The sequence below is a fragment of the Hyaena hyaena genome, unplaced genomic scaffold, assembly GCF_003009895.1.
Source record: "Hyaena hyaena isolate Hyena2069 unplaced genomic scaffold, ASM300989v1 scaffold_6, whole genome shotgun sequence".
Lineage (NCBI taxonomy): Eukaryota > Metazoa > Chordata > Mammalia > Carnivora > Hyaenidae > Hyaena > Hyaena hyaena.
Genome location: NW_024080638.1, coordinates 4,392,740 through 4,415,604, shown reverse-complemented (window position 1 = coordinate 4,415,604; position 22,865 = coordinate 4,392,740). Strand labels below are relative to the sequence as shown.

Below are 22,865 nucleotides of genomic sequence, written 5' to 3'. Positions count from 1 at the left end.
TAAAGGTTATTTTCACTAACCTCTAGCCAAAATTTAGCATCATCTTTAGTTACGAACGTAAGCACAAGCCTCAGGAATGTCATACTAATGACTTTGTCGTAAGGAAAAATCACAGCGGAGGCATCTGAGTGGCTCAGTCAGTTAAGTGTCTGACTCTTGATTTTGGCTCAGGTCATGATCTCACGGTTCTTGAGTTCGATCCCTGCACAGGGCTCTGTGCTAACAATGTAGAGCCTGCTTGCGATTCTCTCTCCCTCCCTCTCTCTCTGCTCCTCCCTTGCTCTCTTGCTCTCTCTCTTGAAATAAACAAATAAAATTTTTTAAAAATTCACAATTTTTTCACCTCACATTATAGCTGTTTGAGATAACTCAAAATATCACTTATGCTTATTAATAATTTGAGGTTGAACTATGTATTAGAACCGCCACTGGATTTCATTTAATACAATAAAGTAGCACATCTGTTCCCTACTGCAATTTTCTAATATCTTTCTGACTGTCTTTTGGCACAAGAGGTTATCTTTTTAACGCTATGTGTTTTGTTTTATGGATTTAAGCATTATTCTGAGTCCATGATGCTGCGAAGGGTGCAAAATACAGATGAGGTTAAGAACCCTGCTTTAAGTCACTAAGCAGGTTTTGACAGAAGGCAAAAGGTACCAGGGAAAGCAGCAGGTACGTAATGATGAAAACAGCACGGTTCTTGCCCTCCAGAGATGGGAAGTCCTACTATGGACGTCTCTCGTTTTGCTTCCTGCTGCTTATTCCCATCAACCCAACTTCAGCACCTCTGCTAGCACCTACAACAGCTCTGCAGGGTGTAGACAAGACAGGTCTTCAGCCTCCTTTCTGGCACTTGCCCTGACAAATACACGAAGCCACAGTGACCATATGTCAATGGTGCTCCAGGAGCAGTTACAATCCCGGACAAAGGCCTGATGAATGAATCTCTGCAGAGATGTGAAGTAACAAAACTCCTCATACACGTATCCCTCATCTCTTACACGTGAAACACAACCCTCACCCATCATGGTATCCTTTCCCAAAACTCCAGTGCGGCCTCAGAGATCTTCCCAAGAGAGTGCTATGGATGGCTACTACCCATCGCTCAGAGTTGACATTAAGAGATGAAAACCACTTGCCATTCCAGGCTTGAGACTTTACCCTTTCTGAGAAACTTGTATTTTCCTGGGAGATTCTGGAAAATAAAAAAGGCTTCAATGCCTAAAGAATGAATCCCTAAGGATGAAAGGAAGCAAAGGCTTAAAGCAATGAATCTCTAATGACAAAAGTATGAGAAATGTATTTGGTCAGGTAGCTCTTATGTTATATTTTATACTATATCAGTGGCTCTCCGAGAGTTCATTTTGTCTCCCAGGGAACACTTGGCAATGCCTGGAGACATTTTTGATTGTCATCATGGGGCATAGGGCGGGTGCTACTAGCATCTGTTGGATAGAGACCAGAGATCTAAGTGCCTTACATCATATGGGTATGCCCCATATACTGCAAAGAATTACCTGATCCAGTGGGTCGCCTGGGTGGATCAGTCAGTTGAGCGTCCAACTTCGGCTCGGGTCATGATCTCATGGTTCGTGGGTTCGAGCCCTGTGTCGGGCTCTGTGCTGACAGCCAGCTCAGAGCCTGGAGCCTGTTTCCGATTCTGTGTCTCCCTCTCTCTCTGACCCTCCCCTGCTCACACTGTCTCTCTCTCTCTCAGAAATAAATAAAACATAAAAAAAAAGAATTATCTGGTTCAAAATGTCAACAGTGCCACAGTTGAGAAACCCTACACTATAAGATCAGCATCTATTCTCCAAGCGGCTTCTCATAAGTAGGCCAGGTAGAGAATTTCAGGGTTGGGAGTTTGTATCACCACAAGTGCACAAGCCGTCTACTCACGGAGCAGGCCAACCATGAGTGCCCATACCACTGCCGGCTCCAGCGTGTTCACATGGCCAGTCACAACACTATCCTAATTATTTTTTTAACCCGATTTCACAATTATGGCTCTGTTATCTTATAAATCCTTGGGCAATGTGAAAATATTTACTAAGGCACAAAGTCCCTTTGGAAATTTCCAGGCAAACAAGACTCAAAATTGTAGTTGGCCCTTCTCTTTAATTCAGATATAACTGACATACAATTTCATATTCGTTTCAGGTGCACAGTGTAATGATCTGATAATTGTATACACTGTGAAATGCTCACCACAATAAGTCTAGTCACCATCCATCACCATACAATGCTACAAAAAAATTTTTTTTCTTCTGATGAGAACTTTGAAGATCTACTTACTTGACAACTTTCAAACATGCATCACAATATTACTGACTAGAGTTACTGTGCTGCACATTATATCTCCATGAATTAGTTGTTTTATAACTAGAAGCTTGTATCTCTTGACCCTCCTCACCCCTTCCGGCCACTCTCTGAACACCTCCCCCCACCAACCACCATTCTCTGTTTTGTTCTGTTTGTTCATTGTTTTGACTTTTTTTTTTTTTTTTTTTTTTTAGATTTTACATATAAGTGAGATCATATGGTATTTGTCTTTCTCTTATTTCACTTAGCATTATACTCTCAAGGTCCATCCCTGTTGTCACAAATGGCAAGATATCATTCTTTTTATGGCAGAGTAGCATTCCATTGTGTACATACACATCTTTAATGATTCATCCATCAATGACCACTTAGGTTGTTTCCATATCTTGGCTATTGTAAATAGCGTTGCAGTGATCATGGAGGGGCATATATCTTTTTGAATTAGTGTCTTTGTTTTCTTCAGAAAAATACCCAAAAGTAGAACTGCTGAGTCACATGGTGGGGTTCTATTTTTAATTTTTTGAGGAAACTCCGTACCGTTTCCCACAGTGGCTGCACCAGTTTGCATTCCCACCAACAGTGTATGAAGAGTTCCCTTTTCTCCACAGCATCACCAACATTATTATTTCTTGCTTTTTTCTAATGGGTATGAGGTGATATAGCATTGTGGTTTTAATTAGTATTAACCTGATGATTCGTGATGTTGATGTTAATGACCTTTTTATGTGCCTGCTGACCATCTGTATGTCTTCTCTGAAAAAAATGTCCATTGAGATCCTCTGCCCATTTTTTAATCAGATTGTGGGTTTCTGTGCTGCTGAGTTGTATGAATTCTTTACATATTTTGAATAGGAACCATTTATTGGATACACGATTCGGATTATTTTCTCCCATTCAGTAGGCTGTCTTTTCATCTTGTTGATGGTTTCTTTTCTGTGCAGAAGCCGTTTAGTTTAATGTAGACCCACTTGTTTATTTTGCTTTTTGTTCCCTTTGCTTCGGGAATCAGATCCAAAAAATCATCACCAAGACCAATATCAAGGAGTTTACCACCTATGTTTTCTTCAAGGAGTTTTATGGTTTCAGTCTTATATTCAAGTCCTTATTTTTGTGTACATTGTAAGATAGTGAACTACTTTCAGTCTTTTGCATGTGGCTGTCCAGTTTCCCCACGCCATGTATTAAAGAGACTGTTCTTTCTCTATTGTATATTTTTGCCTCCTTTGTCATAAATTGACCATTCATGCATGAGTTTATTTCTTGGCTTTCTACTGTGTTGCATTGATCTACATGTCTGTTTCTACACCAATACGACATACAATAGATTTGTAAGATAGTTTGAAATTAGGGCGTACGATGTCTCCAGCCTTGTTCTTTCTCAAGATTGCTTTGACTGGGGGCGCCTGGGTGGCTTAGTCAGTTAAGCGTCCGACTTTCGCTTAGGTCATGATCTCGCGGTTCGTGGGTTCGAGCCCCGTGTTGGACTCTGTGCTGACTGCCAGCTCAGAGCCTGGAGCCTGTTTCAGTCTGTGACTCCCTCTCTCTCTGACCCTCCCCTGCTCATGCTGTCTCTCTCTCTCTCTCTCCTAGAAAAAAAAAAAAAAAAAGATTGCTTTGACTCTTCCAAGTCTTTTGTGGTTCCATACAAATTTTAGGATTATTTGTTCTATTTCCTTAAAAAATCCCATTGGGATTTTGATAGGGATTGCATTGGCTCTGTAGATTGCTTTGGGTAATGTGGATATTTCAACAATATTTAACTCTTCCAGTCCATCAGCATGAAATTTCTTTCTATTTATTTGTGACTTCTTCAATTTTTTTTTTTATCAAGGTCTTATAGTTTTCATTACAAAGGTCTTTCACTTCCTTGATTAAATTTATTTCTGGGCATTTTATTCTTTTTGATGCAATTGTAAATGGGACTGTTTTCTAAATTTCTCTTTCTGATAGTTCATTGTTAGTGTGTAGAAATCGAGTAGATTTTTATATATACATTTTGTACCCTGTCACATTACTGAATTCTTTTATTAGATTCTTTTTTTTTTTTTAAAGGTTTTATTTTTTATTTATTTCTAGGAGAGAGAGAGAGACAGCGTGAGCAGGGGAGGGTCAGAGAGAGAGGGAGTCACAGACTGAAACAGGCTCCAGGCTCTGAGCTGGCAGTCAGCACAGAGCCCGACGCGGGGCTCGAACCCACGAACCGCGAGATCATGACCTAAGCGAAAGTCGGACGCTTAACCGACTAAGCCACCCAGGCGCCCCTGAATTCTTTTATTAGATTCTAACAGGTTTTTTTGTGAAGTGTTTAGGTTTTCTTTATAGAAAATCATCCACAAATAATGGCAGGTTTACTCCTTCCTTTCCAATTCGGATGCCTCTTTTTTTTTTCTGCCTAATTGCTCTGGGTAAAACTTCCAATACTATGTTGAATAAAATGGCAAGAATGGACATCCTTGTCTTGTTCCTGATCTTAGAAGAATCACTTTCAGCTTTTCATCATTGAGTAGGATGTTAGCTGTGGGCTTGTTATATATGGCCTTTTATTATGTTGAGGTACATTTTCTCTTACACCCACTTTGTTGAGAATTCTTATCATAAATGGATGTTGAATTTTGTCAAATGCTTTTTTAACATCCAATGAGACGATCATATAATTTTTATCCTTCATTTTATTCATGTGGTATATCAAGTTGATTGATTTATGAATGTTGAACCATCCTGGTATCACGGGAATAAATCCCACTTAATTATGGTGTATGATCCTTGTAATATATTGTCGAACTGTGATCGTCTGAGCAGCCTGATTTATTCTTGACAGGTCCTAGTTGTTAATGGTATGTCAAAAACTGTCAGTGTTCCAAAGGGAGGGATTTCAATCAGCACCTGGTTGCAGGCTGATTGGAAGCCAAATTCTTAGGCAGCAGCTTTTAAATTACGCAAATACGTACAGCCTCATGGGACACCAATTGTAAACCCTGCTGGCCTCCACATCAGGTGATGTGGAGGTGTCCCCTGGGCGACAATTGCAAAAATCAGGGTTTCAGATGAATGGAAAAACTCCTTTCTGAAACGTACCGGTGAGCTGTAGTGAGGCCAAGGGAGAGCACAAAGATGGCGTCCCCCAGCCTACTTTCTCTGAGAGTACTTCTATAGCTTCTATAAATGTTGCAAACCTCAAGTCTATCCCTCAGGCTGAAGCTCCAGACCAGTAAATGGACTTTTTTCATCAAAAGCCTAGGGATGTGTTTCAATCTGCTGTCTGTGTATGCCATGGGGGTGTTAAGAACAGTCTCTCCAATTGTTATAGCTCTGTGGAACTAGGAAAGAAAGCCACCCTGGCCACCAGAGTCAGGTGATCAAGAAGCATGTGGAATGCATGGCTTCACAGGGCCACAGGAGAGTGCAGGGCTGGGGTATACCCACCAGCTTTTGGGGGGGGGGGGCTGGCCTTTCTGAACAAGAAAGAGAAGGAAACATAAAGGAAACCCTTGATGATTCAGAGAGGCCCATGTGGATTCTGCTACCATAGGCTATCATCAGCTTTAACTGACGGTCATTTCATTGACATTGAAGGCAGTGACCCTAAGGGTTCCAGGAGCTAACTAACCCACCATAAAGTGCTAACAAATGACAGGGTGGCTGGTCAGAAGCCACTGCTCACTGACTTCCTGCTTGGACTCAGGGAATGTGGTACATCTGTTCTCTGACTCTCATTCTGACACTTTGCCCTTAAAATCCTCAGAGAGGGGCACCTGGGAGGCTCAGCTGGTTAAGAATCTGACTTCAGCTCAGGTCATAATCTTGCAGTTCATGGGTTCAAGCCCCATGTCAGGTTCTGTGCTGACAGCTCAGAGCCTGGAGCCTGCTTCAGATTCTGCGTCTCCCTTTCTCTCTGCCCCTCCCCTGCTTGTGTGTGCACACTCATTCTCTCGCTCGCTCTCGCTCTCAAAAATAAATCAACAAACATTTTTAAAAATCCTCAGAGAGAATAGAATGGGGGTTCTGGAAATTTCTAGGGAGAAAGAAAAATGATCTGGAGAATCACCAGTGTTTTCCCTCTACCCTCTCAGTCCCTGTCACTAGGGGGACAAAAATGGTTTTAAATGTAATGACTTATTTTTAGATAGGCCAAACCATTACCTCTAAGAGATCAGGTTTTCTGGCTTTCAAAAGGAAACAGCATGCAGTTGGCTTAGATAGCAAGGATATAACAAGAAAATTCTACAGTAGCAAAACTCACAGATGAGCCCATCAGTGAATATAAGCCTGTCATCGTGGTAGCCCAGAAAACAAGACAAGTGCATCTGAGATGCTTTATTGTTCTAGACTGACAGCACAAGATACCAGTTATTTCTTTAAGGTTCAAGAAACCTGGAGCCCTAATGGCAGATACAACCACACAGGATATGCTATCTGGAGCAGGAGACAGCAAAATTTTTCTATAAGGGGTCAGAGAATAAATACTTCAGCTTTGCAGGCTATATGGTCTCTGTCATAACTGTCCAACTGTGCTGTTATAACACAAAGCCAGCCCTAGACAACACATATATGAATGAGAATGGCCCTGTTCTGATAAAACTTTATGCGTAGACATTGAAATCTGAGCTTCACACAACTGTCACATGTCATGAACTATTCCTTGAAAAATTGTTTTCCCAACTATTTACAAATGTAATAATGACATACTGCTCACAGGCCTTATGAAAACAGACTGCAGGCTAGATTTGGCCTATGGGGTCCTGTTTGCTGACCCTTGGTCTCGACTGGAAATAGGAATTTCCATTTGTTCTTAATTCTGCACCTGCTATATAAAATTGATTTTCGTTCTTGTCTGTGATTCTGAAATCACACTAGTAAAATTGACAAATGAAAAAACAAACAAACAAGACCAATACAATCAATCATCAACAGCACTCTCGACCAAAACATCCAGGCTGGGAATCATCTGGTCGTGGCCGCTGTGCGACTCATTCGCCACATGCCATGGGGCCCCATCTTGCTCAATGCAGGATAAGATATACGGCTTGCTGAAGGCTAGCATTCCAGTGGTATTTTTAAACTCACTCAGTGTGAGCCATCTCCTTGTTTAGTCTTTTGCAGTTTTATATTATTCAAAAGTCAGAAGGGAGGGGGTGGGGGAGGCTGGGAAATGTACCAATTTCTGAAATTCAGCTGTTCTCCTCCTTCCAACACACATTAAGTTATTTCATATTTTCCAGAAAAGATATGTCCAGTGGCTCTCTTGAAAACACATTAATGTATTGATGAGGCATCGGTACATTCCAGTATGTATCCTATCTCCCTACAAACATATTACTATTTAAAACCAATGAGTATAGGGGTGCCTGGGTGGCTCAATCAGTTAAGCGTCCGACTCTTGATTTCAGCTCAGGTCCTGATCTCATGGTTCGTGAGTTTGAGCCCTGCATCGGGCTCGGCGCTGATGGTGCAGAGCTTGCTTAGGATCCTCTCTCTCTCCTTCTCTCTCTCTGTCCCTCCCCCATGCTTGCTTGCTCTCTCTCTCTCTCAAATTAATAAATAAACATACAAAAAAGTCAGTAAAACCAACAAGTATCTTCACAGTCACAATGGAAGAAACACAGTCCTAGCAAAAGCAGGTTCTGAATCAGTGGGGAAGTCAACATGTATGAGAAGGTGATGGACTTGTCAGGTAAAATATGGGGTGCCCAGTTAAATCTGAATCTCAAATAAACAAATCATTGTTTAGTATAAAAGTGTGTCCCATGCAATAACCAGGCATCCTATATTTTTAGTTGCTAAATGTGATAACCCTGGGAGAAGGTAGTGAGGGGACCAGCCTGGAAAAGAAGGTAATTATTAGGGAAAAACAAGAATTTGCTATGGGTCTGGGCGGGGGGGGGCGGGGGGAGTTACTTGTTATGAAAGAGTCACGCAGCAAAGACTGGATGGGTTTCCACCCAGTTCTGGTAAAGTCGGTGCAAAGCAGAACTACTTACAAGAACCACGAGATCATGATCTGAGCCAGAGTTGGATGCTTAACTGACTGAGCCGCCTGGGTGCCCTGACACCACTGCTTCTTGAGGGAGAGTACTGGAGGCCAACAGAACTGTCTGCATCCTGAGGGTGCTGGTGGTTACACAAATCTACACGTGTGTTACACTTCAGAGACGTATACATCAAAAATGTTAATTTTCCTTTTTTTAAAGTGGGCTTTCAGCTGTTATGTCTTAAAGAGAACTCATGGGTCATCCAGCAAGCTGCATAAGGAACTGACTGACGTCGGAGTCCCAACACTAACCCAACTCTAGGGCTTTCTTACAGGGTCCCCATCCCACGGGGCTCTCGAAGGGTTTCTGACAGGCCCACCCACCAATTTGCCCAACATGCCTAAACATATCTACATCCCACTTAGCTTCAAGCTGTAACACTACCACCCCGTCACCTCCTCATAATCCTGGCAATTAAATAAAATATGCTGTGAAAGGCAGAAGTGGAAAACTGTGGCCCAGGGTGGGTGCTGGCAGGGAGGGAGGTGGGATGGGAAATGAATCCAGCCCACACTGTGTTAAAATCTCATTCTGTTTGGTTTGGCCCACATAGTGTTTAAATCGTTGTGAACATTTAAACATCAACAGACTTCCTTCAAAAGCTGGATTCCCAGGTCCTCCTGAAAAAGGAGAAGATCCTGGGCGTGTATTCTCGTGAAGTACCAATCAGCTAGGGTTGAATGCTGCCTGCTCCCCTGAGGAGCCCGCCCTCTCTGGCTGACCACAATCCCAAGAGCTCAGCCATGTCAACCCGGCATCCATACACAGCTGGGTTTTTAATGCCAAGCATTTGGCAGGGTGTCTGGCACATGGGAAGCCTTCCGGAGTTGGGAAAGCCTTCTTCCCTCCCCTTAAAAAAAGCTACAGGATGAAGTTGCCATATTTTACTTTTTTTAGGGCCCCGGGGTGTCCTGGCCCCCTAAAGAGAAGATGTTCCACACCTGCCTGTCCACTGCTAAGCCAGCTGCTTCCAGCTTTCCTCCGTGGACCCAGGCTTAGGATAGATGGAGAGCTGGAATCATCCAGAGGCAGTAGCAGCTGACATGTTCAGACAGAGCTGATGGTGGCGGTGGGGGAGGGGAGAGTAACTAAGCAATTGAAATTACTTTCCCTTTCGCCTCCTCTGTGGTGTCAGAGTGAGTACTTTCTCTTCATTCTTCCCTATCAGATCCAATACTGATGGGGCATCCATTATTCTCACTCCCGCCTGAATAAGGATGGGAGTGATCAGGCCACCAGTGTCTTATTTCTAGTAGTTGGTGGCACTAGACAGTATATCCTACAGCGAGCCTCTAGGCTCTGCCTTCTGACCTATCCCCGCCAGACTTATCCCACCAACTGTTAAATATCCTTCAGCTTCCATTGCGAGTTTTATGTGATGAACAGCACTACGTATTGGATACATGCACCCAGACTTTACTGTTCGCACACAAGGCTGCCTGTATAGCACCTGGTAAAGAGAAATGGGGACCTCATAGGGCAGGCTCGTCACCATCCCACAGTGTGTTTTTGTTTGCCTGGATGAGCAGTATTTCCTTGCAGGGTCACTAGTTAACTCCAAGCTTTTCAGAGTTTTTTAACTGATCCTTTTTTTCCAGCTTTATTGAAGTGTGATTGACAGGTAAGAATTGTATATATTTATGGTGTACAACATGATGTTTTGCTATATACAGTCATTGTGAAATGATTACCAAAATCAAGGTAATTAATATATCCATTGTCTCACACAGCTGCCATTTGTGTGTGCGTGTATGTATGGGGGTGATGGTAACATGGGAGATCTACTCTCTTAGCGAATTTCAAGTACATAACACATGATTATTAACTGCAGTCACCATGTAAGCATCAGGTCTTCCAAACTTACTCATCTTCTAACTTAAAGTTATATCTTTCAATCAATATCCCGCTTTGCTCCCACCTCCCAGCCCCTCGAAAAAGCCATTCCACTCTGCGTTACTATAAGTTCGACTTTTTTTTTTTTTTTTAGATCTGATAATAAGTGAGATGATACGGTATCTGCCTTTCTGCATCTGGCTTAGTTCACTTAGCACAGTGCCTTCCAGGTCCATCCATGTCGTCACAAATGGCAGAATTTCCTTCTTTTTAAAGGCTGAATAATATGCCATTATTATACAAACCACATTTTCTTTATCCATTCATCTGTCAGTGGACACTTAGGTCATTTTCATATCTTGGCCGCAGTGAATAATGCTACAGTGGATGTAAGGGTGCAGATATCTCCTCAAGGCAGCGATTTTACTTCCTCTAGACATGTACGCAAAAGTTGGATTGCTGGACCACATGGTAGTTGTATTTTTAATTTCTTGAGGAATCGCTCTATCCCTTTCCATTTTTCAAACTTACATGCCTCATCGCCCCACTGGAACAAGGAAATTTTGAACCACTTCCCAACCCACTAGAGGTGGCAGGTATGATCAGCCCAAGTTGACAAATCAGGCCATAGAAACTCAGTGTTTGCATGAACCAGGAGCCCCAGAGAAGGGGCTCTATGTCTCTCAGCCAAGAGGCACCTCACACATCCCAGCCTCTCTATCATGTCACACTTGGGACACTCACACTATCAGAGCTGCCCAAATGCTGAAGCCCTGGGTGGTAGTTACTGACCTCAAAGCTTTTGCCATTTTTGTTCAAACTCAGAGAAAGAAGATCCCCTGCTTACCACCAAAGGGGTTAAGTTTTCAAGCATATGTTTTTCTCTTAAGAATACCATTTTTTTTTCTAACCCTCAAAGTTTTAAGTTTCAGCTCTGAGTTTAAAAATAAAGCGAATACTCAGATGACTGGTTATAATTTAGAAGAAGGGGGTGGAATCCCACCCACCTAGAATAGTCAGCAAACCAGGATAATTCAGCAAAATAGTAAGGGCAGGTTTTACAGATGCCCCAAAGACGTTTGGTGGTGCACAGACTATCATGGGCCTAGAAGGCCACAGGGCAATGAAATAGTCTGCAGGGCAGGGGTGGGTGGGGAATGACAGGCAGGAAGATGTGTTCTGAGGTCTGGCCCACAGCCTTTTCATCTACAACTAGGGCTTGTATTTTGGGGGCACATGGGGCTTTTCTTTTCCTTTCCATCGCATGCAAGGGAAAGGTACCAGGTGTACTATTTCCATCTTCCAGCTAAGCCCATGAGATGCCATAGAGGTACTGATATTCGCTAGAGTCAAAGATAACCGCAGAGCATTTTCCTAGATGTTCAAGCATTATGTAGTTAGGCCATGAGTTGTCTTTGTCTGTCTGTCTATCTCTCATGTACGTAATAATCTCCTTTCAAAGATTTTAATTCAACCGGAAACTAATGGAAAAGACTGACATAAGAGTTAGCCAAGGGCACATGTACCTCCAACACACACTGCCCCACACAGTCCTCTCTTCTGCTGGCATTTCCTGTCAGAAATAGGTCTCAGCTGTGCGTATTCTCCCAAAGCCACAGCGCTCATGTGTGAACTTTCCTCTGCAAAGTATCCAGCGCTGGGCGGCCATCACCCACGATCCCTCCATATTCTCTCAGGCTTCGTCCTGTGGGCGTGGCCACTGTGTGTTGTGTTTTAGGACAGGGAAGAGTCCGGATGAGGCTGGCTCCTTCTGCACATGAAAGGTTGGTTCAAACCATGGATGCTACAGTAAGGGTGAGGGACGCTTGTGGGACATCTTTGTGAGAATAAACTCCTCTTAGATATGCCAGTGACCAGCCACCCCTGTGTACGCACAGACCAGCTTGGGAGAAACTAACCACCATCGACTCAATGAGCCTCAGTTGTGGATCATCTGGGCTCCTATTAGAGTTGCCCACATGAGAAGCAGCGGCATGATGAACTGGGTGGGAGGGCCAGAGGGGCTGCCCCGAGACCTGATCACCTGATCTGCTCTGGGACCTCTACAGAGGTACGATAGGCACCTGGCACGCCTCACAGGCCTCCCGCTGGATGGCTGGATATCTGCCCTATTGCATGACTTCCGGTCTCACTGAGGTGCCCCCTGGGTGAATTGTGTAGCCCATACTTTTAACCAGCTAATCCCAAGCATCCCTTCAAACAGGTGTCTTCAAGGGACCAGAAGACAGAAATTTCACTCTCTTTAAATCTATTAAAACAACTACCCGAAGACCTCTCCCTGCTCAGCCACTTGGGGTGAGAAGATACTACATCACTTTCAAACTGAGCTTTGTTTAGGCTCCCCTTTGGTCTTTTGTTCTATTTCGCCTCTTGTAGATATGCACACCTCACAAACCCCTGGACATGTCCCAATGGGCATGTGGCACTGAACAAGACCCAGGCCACGATCTTCCTTCACCGTTAATCGAGCCCCTCACTGGAGATTCTCCACTTGTACCCCCAGAACAGCAGCTGCAGCTGGAAAAGCATCACGCGGGGGCTTGTAGAAATGCAAATTATCAGGCCCTGCCCCTAGACCTACTGAATCAAACACCCTGGGAGTGGGAGCCAGCAACCTGTGTTCTAAGGAGCCCTTGGATAATCCTAATGCATTAAAGTTTGAGAATCACTGCTCTACACCGTATCTGGCAAAATGTCTATGTCCAATGGCAGTTGCCGCTATTACTAGAAGTTCTAAGTCCATCTGGGTCTCCCTATATTGTTTATTACTTGAGGCTGATAATAACTTGAAAACATTGAAACACCCTGGGGGATATATGTGAGAGGCTCAGATTGGTATACTTTGTTCCTAAGGATTCTTCTGTAACAGGAATTTCCCACATCAAGGTACTGATTACCTACAATTTTCCTGTTAATTTTGAAAGAGGAACCACTCACCAAGATGTGAATATTCTGGGTTACAATAATGTCAATGATTATAAGTGCTCACTTAATATCAAGAGATACCGGGGCGCCTAGGTGGCTCAGTCGGTTAAGCGTCCAAATTCGGCTCAGGTCATGATCTCGCGGTTCGTGGGTTCGAGCCCCACGTCAGGCTCTGTGTGCTGACAGCTAGCTCAGAGCCTGGAGCCTCTTTCAGATTCTGTGTCTCCCTCTCTCTCTGACCCTCCCCTGCTCATTCTGTCTCTCTCTCTCTCTCAAAAATAAGTAAAAAATTTAAAAGAGAGAGATACAGTAAATATGCACTATTTTTCCAACAATCCAAATATTTGGACACCAAACTCACAAAGCCCTAGTGAAAAATCACCTGGATTTTGTAACATTATGAAGCACAGAGGGGGTATTAGTAATACTACTTCCACAATATCCTTATGAAACCCAAACAAGTCCATGTATAGAAAAATACATTGCTAAGTTCAAAGTTCTGCCTACATCTGGGGGTCACCCAAGGTAGACCTGTTGACCCAAAGGAATTTTGTTGGATCCACAATTTTTTAAAAAGTTTTGAAACTAGTTGTTTTTTTAAATGGGAGGCCTCCCATTTTTACAAAGCAGATTCCCTTCTTCTTGTGAAAATGAGTTGATGTGACAACATAAATTCCATGTTCCCACATGATATAAATTTCTGTATTCTAACTGCAAAGTGCTGTCTGCTCTCCAGGTCCTCATGATTGCCCACTCGGTCTCTGTCATTTCTTTACGTTACCTGTTAGCCCTTGGAGCTTTTAAATTTGCAACTCCTATCCACTATAAGCAATCCTAGTCATTATTATTAGTATCCTCCTGCACTGGAAATGTTCAGGAGCTACCATATTCATCTGAAATTTCCTAATTTGGCTAAAATGTTGGAGTTAATAGAATTCATCTTTCACTCCTTGTGTCCATTTTCTGTTTAAAGATCCATGAGTTCTGATTTGTTGATTCACATACAAACAGAGGACTTTGAGTGCTTCCTATACCCTTGCTCTGGGCATTTCCCATGAAATTTCTCAAATAACCTTCACAACGCAATTCCATGAAGTAGGTATTATCATTCATCAGCATCTTACAGATGAGGAAACCAAGAGGCACTAAGGATATACAGATACTAATAGAAAAGCCAGGACTTGAGCCAAGGCTGTAGGGGACAAGAATCCCTGCTCATAACTCGCCAGACCATGCGAGTCACTGCTAGCCCAGGGGACCACTGTCCACCGTCTCCATGCCTCAGTGCCCATTTGCTGTCTCAGTCAATGTCACGCCACATGATGACCGATGTCACACCACGTAATGATTACTGTCAAGCGAGTTGAACACTCCCAAAAGGGATCAGTGATGAAATGCGGGTAGTTCAAAGGACAAACGGCAAGAGTTCCAAAAGTGTTGGGCAGCCCCAAAGAAATGCAGAGGCACCAATGCTGAGCCCTGGTTTCCCCTAAATACTGATGAATCATACTCCCCAAGCCCACTTGCTTAGCTTTATTAATGATGACTTTTAACGAAGGCTGCTATATTTCTCAGGGCCCCTACCAATATAGCTGCTCCTTGTCCCAAGAGGCTAACGCCTGAAATACTCAGGGTTCAAAATAAGTGGCCAGAGAGGTGTATGATGCTGGTGCATGTCTGTGTAAGGCTTGCCTTGGCACCCTCAGACGCGGCAGTGACCCTAAATGAGCCCAAAGTGGCACCTATCTCCTGGGTGGCCTCGCGGACTCTGCTGGGGTGAACACTTCCTCAGCACCAGTATCCGGAGCAAACCATCGTTTAGGCCTGAACTTGAAATTTTAGAAGCACGGTATTACCCATGTTTCTGAGATAGAGGAAGATAATAAAAGAGTGGTCAAGGTCTTTGGCTCTTCGTTCCTTTGCTGTTACCTGCCAATGACAGAGATTCACAAGGGACATGTACAGGGATGGTCCCCGCAAGAATCTGTTTTTTAACTTCAGGGTTTGGGCTTTGAAGGTCTAAACGCTCTGAGGGGTCCCTGGCCAGGAAGCTGGACTGGGAAGGGATCACAGGCAAACTGCAGGAAGGACTTCTTCCCAGGCTCTGCAGACCAACCTAAGCGGCCTGGAGCAATCAAAAGCAGGCTGATTGGCCCGCCTTGTCCCTCATTCCACACTCAAACCCTTATCGCTTCGCGGCAAGAAGAGGCGTGGAGACACGAATCCAAGGAAATCCCAAAAGTGTTTCTCTGCAAGTGCAGGACACAGCCAGGCGAAGCCACCCATCTATATCCGGGACTTCTCGGGACAGAGAACGGGATCAGGTGAAAGCCACGGCCCCACTAACTGTGCTCTCGTGCAAAAGTCTCAAGAGGCAGAGGAGCCTGAAGGGAGATCCCCTAAAGCGCAGATTCCACAGAGGCACTTCTAGGCCCATCCCCCTCCTCCTGACTGCAGGACTCTAGTTCAGAGAGATCCTTGGGGCAGCTTCCCCCCTCACCGCCCCCATCAGGGCGCCCCTACAAGGTAGATGTGCCACCAGGACAAGGGACCAGGATTCAGGAGGGACCGGCATTACCACATCTCTTCCACTTCTCCCTGTGTGGGCTTGGGTACCGCTGTGCACTCACTTGTAAGTATACAGCAGGACCCCTAAGATCTGCCCCACACAGCTCAGAGTGAAGGCAACGCACACGGTTTTTGTAAATCACGTACTGGGGTGCGAATGCAAAAGACCATTTTAATTATTCCGCAGAGTGGGTTCTTTTTTTTTTTTTTTTTTTTTAAAGATTTTTATTTATTTCTAGGAGAGAAAGACAGCATGAGCAGGGGGAGGGTTTCAGAGAGAGGGAGTCACAGACTGAAACAGGCTCCAGGCTCTGAGCTGGCAGTCAGCACAGAGCCCGACGTGGGGCTCGAACCCACGAACCGCGAGATCATGACCTAAGCAAAAGTCGGACGCTTAACCGACTAAGCCACCCAGGCGCCCCGTGTGGGTTCTTATTAAATGACAAAATCCTCTAAAAAGCATGTGTAGGTTGGGTCGGCCTTTCCCATTTTTAGCACAAGGGAACATGCTTGTGTCGGTCCCTGGTAGGGGCCCGAGGCCTTGTCCATATGGCTCTGAGGGCTTTGGCCCAAGACGACCTCTGCGACATTTAGTTCTCTTCCCACAGGCCCAAGGAAGACTGTCTTCCTCCCGGATGCACAGCCATAACAACATCCTCTCCCAAAGTTGATTTCCATTGAGACACAGGCACTTCTTCCCCAAGGGAGTGTTACTCATTCAGTCAGAACTCACATCAGATATCTCCACGCACTGAAACCCTGCTTGGAAGGCTCTCAAAAGGATGTGGGCCTCCGGGTTTGCCTTGGCCTTTCCCACTGCTGCTGAATCAGTCTGCTTCTCCCTCGCTGGCTCACACTGAGGTTGTTGGAACCACCTGCACAGTGTGCTCGTAGGAAAAGCAGAAGACGGGCCACCAACTTGCGGGTAACAATTCAGGGCAGTAGTCAGTACAGGGGCTCCAGGGTCCTGAAGGGTGGGTTCAAATCCTGGCTTTGACACTATCTGTTAATGTTGGGTTCTTTACCTATAAATATGGGTAAATACAGTAGTTCCTACCTCATCAGTTTTTTCACAGTAAATGACATAATGTGTGGTAAAATGCACTTTAGTCTTATTACCGAGTTTGTGCCTTTAGCTACTGACTTAACTCCTACATGTTTTTGGCTTTCCCTTTCTCATATTAACAGTTCCAAATACATAATAAACAAACTAACAATAAACAAATAAATAAATAGCTCCTGCTAACTGGGAAGGTGATTATATTGTATTTTTCCCAGTCTTCAGACATTGCTCCAATGTCTCCTGTCTGGAGAACATTCCACAGCTCCTTGAGGTTGGTTCACCTGCTTGACATGAGTGCTCATTTGCATAAGCCCTCCTGGTACCACCCAGTACCTGTTTATGTGTGTTTCCCCATTAGACTTGTAAAACAATTTTTTTAACACTTATTTATTTTTGAGAGATAGAGACAGAGAGCAGGCTCCAGACTCTGAGCTGTCAGCACAGAGCCACATTGGGCTTGAACCTGCCAACCGTGAGATCATGACCTGAGCCTAACTCAGATGCTTAACCAACTGAGCCACCGAGGTACCCCAAGACTATTAACAATGTAAGGTTTAACAGGGGTGCCTGGGTGGCTTAGTCGGTTAAGCGTCCGACTTTCGCTTAGGTCATGATCTCGCGGTTCGTTGGTTCGAGCCCCACGTCGGGCTCTGTGCTGACTGCCAGCTCAGAGCCTGGAGCCTGTTTCAGTCTGTGACTCCCTCTCTCTCTGACCCTCCCCTGCTCACGCTGTCTCTCTCTCTCCTAGAAATAAATAAAACATTAAAAAAAAATGTAAGGTTTAACAAAACAAAAAAAGATCACACAGAAACTTGTTGAATAGATAATGTTCAATAAACGGTGACTGTACTATTATTCCAAGAATTATTATTCATATTCATTTTGCCATAGAGCCAGTTTGCTATCTCCTAAAATTACAGCTTTGGGAGTGTCTCTAAAGATGGACGAATGCCTGGGTATAGAGACAGTCGTCAAAGACAGACTTGTTCTTCTTCTGCCAGGAAGTAGGATGAGATTTATCTTTTCTTGTTGACTAGGCTCTGGATTCAACTAGAAAAATCCATTAAAGTACCAGTTTCTGAGTACTTTATTCTCTGGTGGGTTAAAAAAAACTCCCAGATGACCATGTAACAAATGGGTCACAGGACATCTGTCTTTCAGAATGTAAGTGTGTAAAAGGTAATATCTTCCCTCTGCTGGCTGAGACCTGGGGACACTGACTTTTTGGTGTCGATAGTACCTTCCCAGAGGAGGCGCTCTGTGAGCACCTGCTAAGGCATGGATGGTTGAATCCTCGAGTGACAGTTCTGCACCTGCGTCTGAAGCAGCTGGGGGAACTGACGCCGGACACAGCGCTGGCCTTCAGTCAGAATTAAAGGGAAAACTTTTAAAGCCTGTTCAGACTCTTCCTACTTCAGTGGTATTGTCTCTAGCCCTCACAGGACAGGGCAGCACTGTCGACAGGAAGTGGGGGCTCTGCCTCAACACCATCTGACGACAACCACATGCCAGGTACTTCACCCGCGTCATACCTAAACCTTACAACCAGCCCATGAGGTAGAGCTCATGAGCTCATTTTACATCTGAAGGAACAGTGGTCCAGGCTAATGACTGTCCAAGACCCTACAGACTAGAATCCTCATCTACCTGCTCTCCCTCTTGGGGAGTAGCCCAAGTTGGCCAAGAGGGAGGGGCTTGTTCTCTTCCTCTTTGACATCTCCAGACATACTTCAGGAGTGCTAGTCTCCAGAAGCGGACTTGTGAGCTCCCGAGGGTCCCCTAGGAAGGTAGCAGAGAGAGGCACAGTTTGCCAAACTTGGAGAGTGTGCACTAGGCCAAAGCACAGCATAAAATGATTTCCTGATACGGTCTCAAGACCCGCTGCCCCCCCCCTTTTCTTAAGTCTCTCCCTCTCTCTCTCCCCCTCTCTCTCTCTCATACACACACACACACACACACACACTGTCATTTCATTGTTAGAGCATCCAAACTGATAACAACTCATGCATTCACTGAGGCTGTGTTCACGAGAATCATCAACATCCTCCTAAGTACATAGCAAACTCAGTTCCACAACTGAATATGCACAAGCATTTGTGTGTCTATTTATCATATACTCGAGAGAATTCCAAACAACTGGCTAGATCGTTCTTGAAAATCCACTTGGCCCCTGCTGGGATTACCCAACCCCATTTGGAAAGCAGTGGCCCCAGTGTGAGCTCCTACTGGCTCCCTGTTCAGAGAGCGAGACCTTTCATACAGCTCAGCTGTTCCTCAGGCATCCAGTAAAGCTGGTCACGCAAAAGCAGAAAATGTGACAACTGTTAGAAACCTTCCCACAGCCTATGGGAGCAACTGAATGTTCTTTGGAGCAGTCACTTCATAGATGGTTAAAGCAGCCTATTATTCAGTTTATATAAAACACCCACCAGCTACATGGCACCAATAACTGAATATCTCCATTCTTTTTTTTTTAATGTTTTTATTTATTTCTGAGAGAGAGAGAGAGAGAGAGAGAGAGAGCATGAACAGGGGAGGGTCAGAGAGAGAGGGAGATAAAGAATCTGAAACAGGCTCCAGGCTCTGAGCTAGCTGTCAGCACAGAGCCCACGGGGCTCGAACCCACAACTGTGAGATCATGACCTGAGCCCAAGTCGGACGCTTAACCGCCTGAGCCACCCAGGCGCCCCTGAATATCTCCATTCTTACCAAGTTCATGACACACTGGCCACACTGCCTTGCCACTAGCTTTAGAAAGCATAGACAACTTCATTAACCATCAAGATACACGTGCACAGAGAGAAAGGGAAGGGGGAAAAAAAAAAACAAAACAGCTTTCCTGAGTTCTGAAGGACCAAGTTCAAAGATTGCCCAACAGGCAAAAATAACCCATAGCATTTCAACATTGCCAACAAATGTTCTCTCACTTCAGTGGTAAAATCTCCAAGACATTGCAGATTTGAAGTCATTGATAAAGAGGTTCTCAGGGCTAGGGAAACCATATCAAATGCATCTTTTAAAGAGAAGGGCCTCTATGCCTTTTCCCTGTGAAGAATCTGTCCAAAGGATTTTTGAAAACACTTTAATATACTTTGCTTCCAAAACATTACACACCACTTCTCCAGCAAATTTACATGTGTTTCCAAAGAACTCCTAGAGGCCCCCCACTCCCCCCAAAAAAGGTATTTAGGTAGAACGTCTGGAGATTCTTTTATGCCAATATGTTAACAGACCTTCTCTTTTAATTGTTATTATTTCATATAGCAGCAGTAATCATTCCCTCATCTGCAAAGGAAATATATAATCCAGCTGCGGTGGCTCCAGAGAAAATACCACATCTGTGGATCATTGGCAACACTGTGCCAAGATTGCTCAAATCTACACAGTCCCAGAAAGTTCTCTTTTATACTCAAGATGCACGAGGGTACACTTTTCTGAAAGTGCATGTAAACTTTGCCAAAACTGGTTGCTCCTTTGTACGCTGAAAATAGGCTTCAGATTATCCACCCCCTTAAGAAGGATGCTCTCTTAGAATAGTATGCCCAGGACCCCGTTGTTAGAAGAAGTCCCCAGATCCCTCCGGGACAAGGCTTGTGCCAGGGTCCTTGTCAATATGAAACAGCACAGGGGAAATTAACGCCCAGGTTTCAGGGAGGAGGTTCTACCGCGTGGTTGGCAGTGGAGCTGACTACTGGCTTCCCACTTATGAGACCCAACAGCTTCCGCAGGAAGGGTGGTAGCCACCGTTCAGGTCGCCGTTCTCTCTCGGTTCTCCAGGGTATGCAGAGTAGTACAGATCACTGGGTGATAATATTCCAGGAATCATTCCCCCCGCCCAGCCCACCTCCAAGAGTCTGGTCTTTTCCCAAAGCCCAGTAGCAAGCATCTTATTTCTAAGCCAATCTTCTACATTCAAATCCCCAGCCCAAAGCGCGCCCTGGGGGTTTCTACGTAGAAAAAGAAAAGACAGCATAGCTGAGCCTTGGCGGACTTCTATCCCCCGAATGCATGCCCTGCGGCTACTGTGCTGGTACCTCGATGGCCCCGAAACACTCGGGGTCCCCTTCCATCCCAGACAATAGAGCAAGAAAATAAAATGAAAGTGGACTTACTGCTATGGCTTGCAGCCTTTCCTTGTGCAATTCCGCCTCTGCCATCCTGGAGAAGGGCACACAGGGAGGGAAAAAAAAGAAAGAAAAACAAAACACACGCTGTAGTCACCCGAGGAAATGGATGGGCACCCCGGGGGTCTGCGCTAGAAGCCCGGGCAGAGCCAAGGGGCGGCCGGGGATCCGCTCGGGGGTGGCGGGCAGAGCTGTGCGCACGGCCGGCTCGCCCCGGCTCAGCCTCCGGCCCCCGCCCGCTCGGCCGCCTGGCTGCGCCCCAGCGCCGCCGCTAACTGCAGCTCCCGGCTGCGGCCGGCCGAGCCAGTCGGGGACGTGGGCCACGGGCGGCCGCCGGGAGGGCGCGCCCGCCCCGCGCTGGTCCTCCGCCCTGACGTCTCGGCGCCTCGCTCCGCCCCTGGGGTGTGGGGGGACCTGCGGCCGCCGCCCCCCGTGGCTCTAGGTGGGCAGGAGACGGCGGGCTGTGGCGGCGGGGGGGTGGGGTCCCCAAGGCGCGAACGGGGAGCGCGCGTGCGGGTGGGCACCTGGGGCGCGGGCGCACGGCGAGAGGCTGGGGCGCACGGCGGGCTCCGGGGTGGACGCGCGCTCTCTGGAGTCCGAGCAGGGCCAGGTGGCGCCAGTGCCGGCCAACCGAGAGGCCCGAGGCAGAAAGTGGGGCCCCAAGCGCGAACGGTGACGTGCGGGCTGTGGCCGCTGAGTGTTCTGGCCACCTTCTAGCGCATGCCAGATGCTTGGGCTTCACGTGGGGACATTTCCAGTAGGGAAGGGCTGCCTCTCACACGTGCCTTAGATGGCAGGGTCCTCGAACGTAAAGTGGACGGAAGGCAGGGTACAGCTCAAAACAGGTTACCTCTCTGTGAGGCCAAATGTGACTTAGAAAGACAGCAGAGAGTTTGTAGTTGAGCTCAGCTAGGCGGGGCTTGACAGCTTACAGCTGTGAAACCTTGGGCAGCTCACTTAACCACTCTGAACCTCAGTTTCCTCATCTGAAAAATGGAGTTGTCCTCAGCGATTAAGAGATAAAATACATAAAGGTGCTTTGTAAAGGGCTATCTGTTCTTATCATTATCCTGTGACATTCTGGGTTGAAACTCTGAGTCTTTTCTTCTCTATACAGTCTTGGAAAGGGCAAGTAGGATCTGATCACTGAAATGCTTCACCTTTTTTTTTTTTTTTTTTTTTTTTTAATACTAGAGTGTATCTTTTGCAACAGGCCCTGGGCTGAATGTGAGAGATGGGTCAGACCCAGTCCAAAAAGAAATAAATGCTAAAAACAAAAGAAATAACTTCTTAACATTCAGGAGGGACCTGCTGAAATTCTGAACATTGATAAGTAAACTTTCCTCTATAAAATGAAATAATAAACACTGAAAAAACAAAAACAGAAACAAAACAACGTGACCTCTTTAGACCCTTGATGATTCTATAAACACAGAACTTGAAAGGTATTTTAAAAGGTATGCACATCAAATTTTCCCCAAATCACCTCCTTCCTGGGCAAATTCTTGCAATTCAACGAAATTGCCCTTTCAACTTTCACAGAGGTTTTACCTGTCACTTGATGAGCAATTACTACTCTGCCTGAAGACTGAAATTGTCCCCCAAACAGTTTTACTGATTGATTGTTTTCTCTTCCTTTTCATAACGGGCGTGGGTGGAGCTGTGTCTGTGTGATAAATCCAAGCCAATGCCAGATTCCACATTCCCACTCCAATATACATCCAGAACTCCTACTTTCTGGCTGAGATCTATCTCTTTCTTCAAACACTTCATTTTCTCCTCACTTCCAGCGCCAGCTCCCACAGGACAACTTCTCTCCAGGGTGTTTGCTCACAAATAAACCAAGCTGTTATTGCTTCAGCACAGTGACTGTGTACCCAACAACAATGGAGAGTAACAAGATGAGAAAAGTGAGGCCTGTGAGGTTGAGAAACTCAGCCAGAGCCATAAAGCTGAGATTTAAACTCAGATCAGACT

General features: G+C 45.4%; 1 protein-coding gene across 2 annotated transcripts in view; it reads right to left on the bottom strand.

Annotated features, from left to right (window-relative positions):
• LOC120236933 (paralemmin-2) overlaps window positions 1-20,979 on the bottom strand; it is a 137,242-nt gene extending 116,263 nt beyond the window's left edge. For both annotated transcript variants that reach the window (XM_039240023.1, XM_039240033.1), the window contains exon 1: window positions 20,877-20,979. In XM_039240023.1, coding sequence (XP_039095954.1) covers window positions 20,877-20,921 — 45 coding nt within the window. In that variant the 5' untranslated portion in view covers window positions 20,922-20,979. The remainder of the gene's footprint in view (window positions 1-20,876) is intronic.
• Between the last annotated feature and the right edge of the window lie 1,886 nt (window positions 20,980-22,865).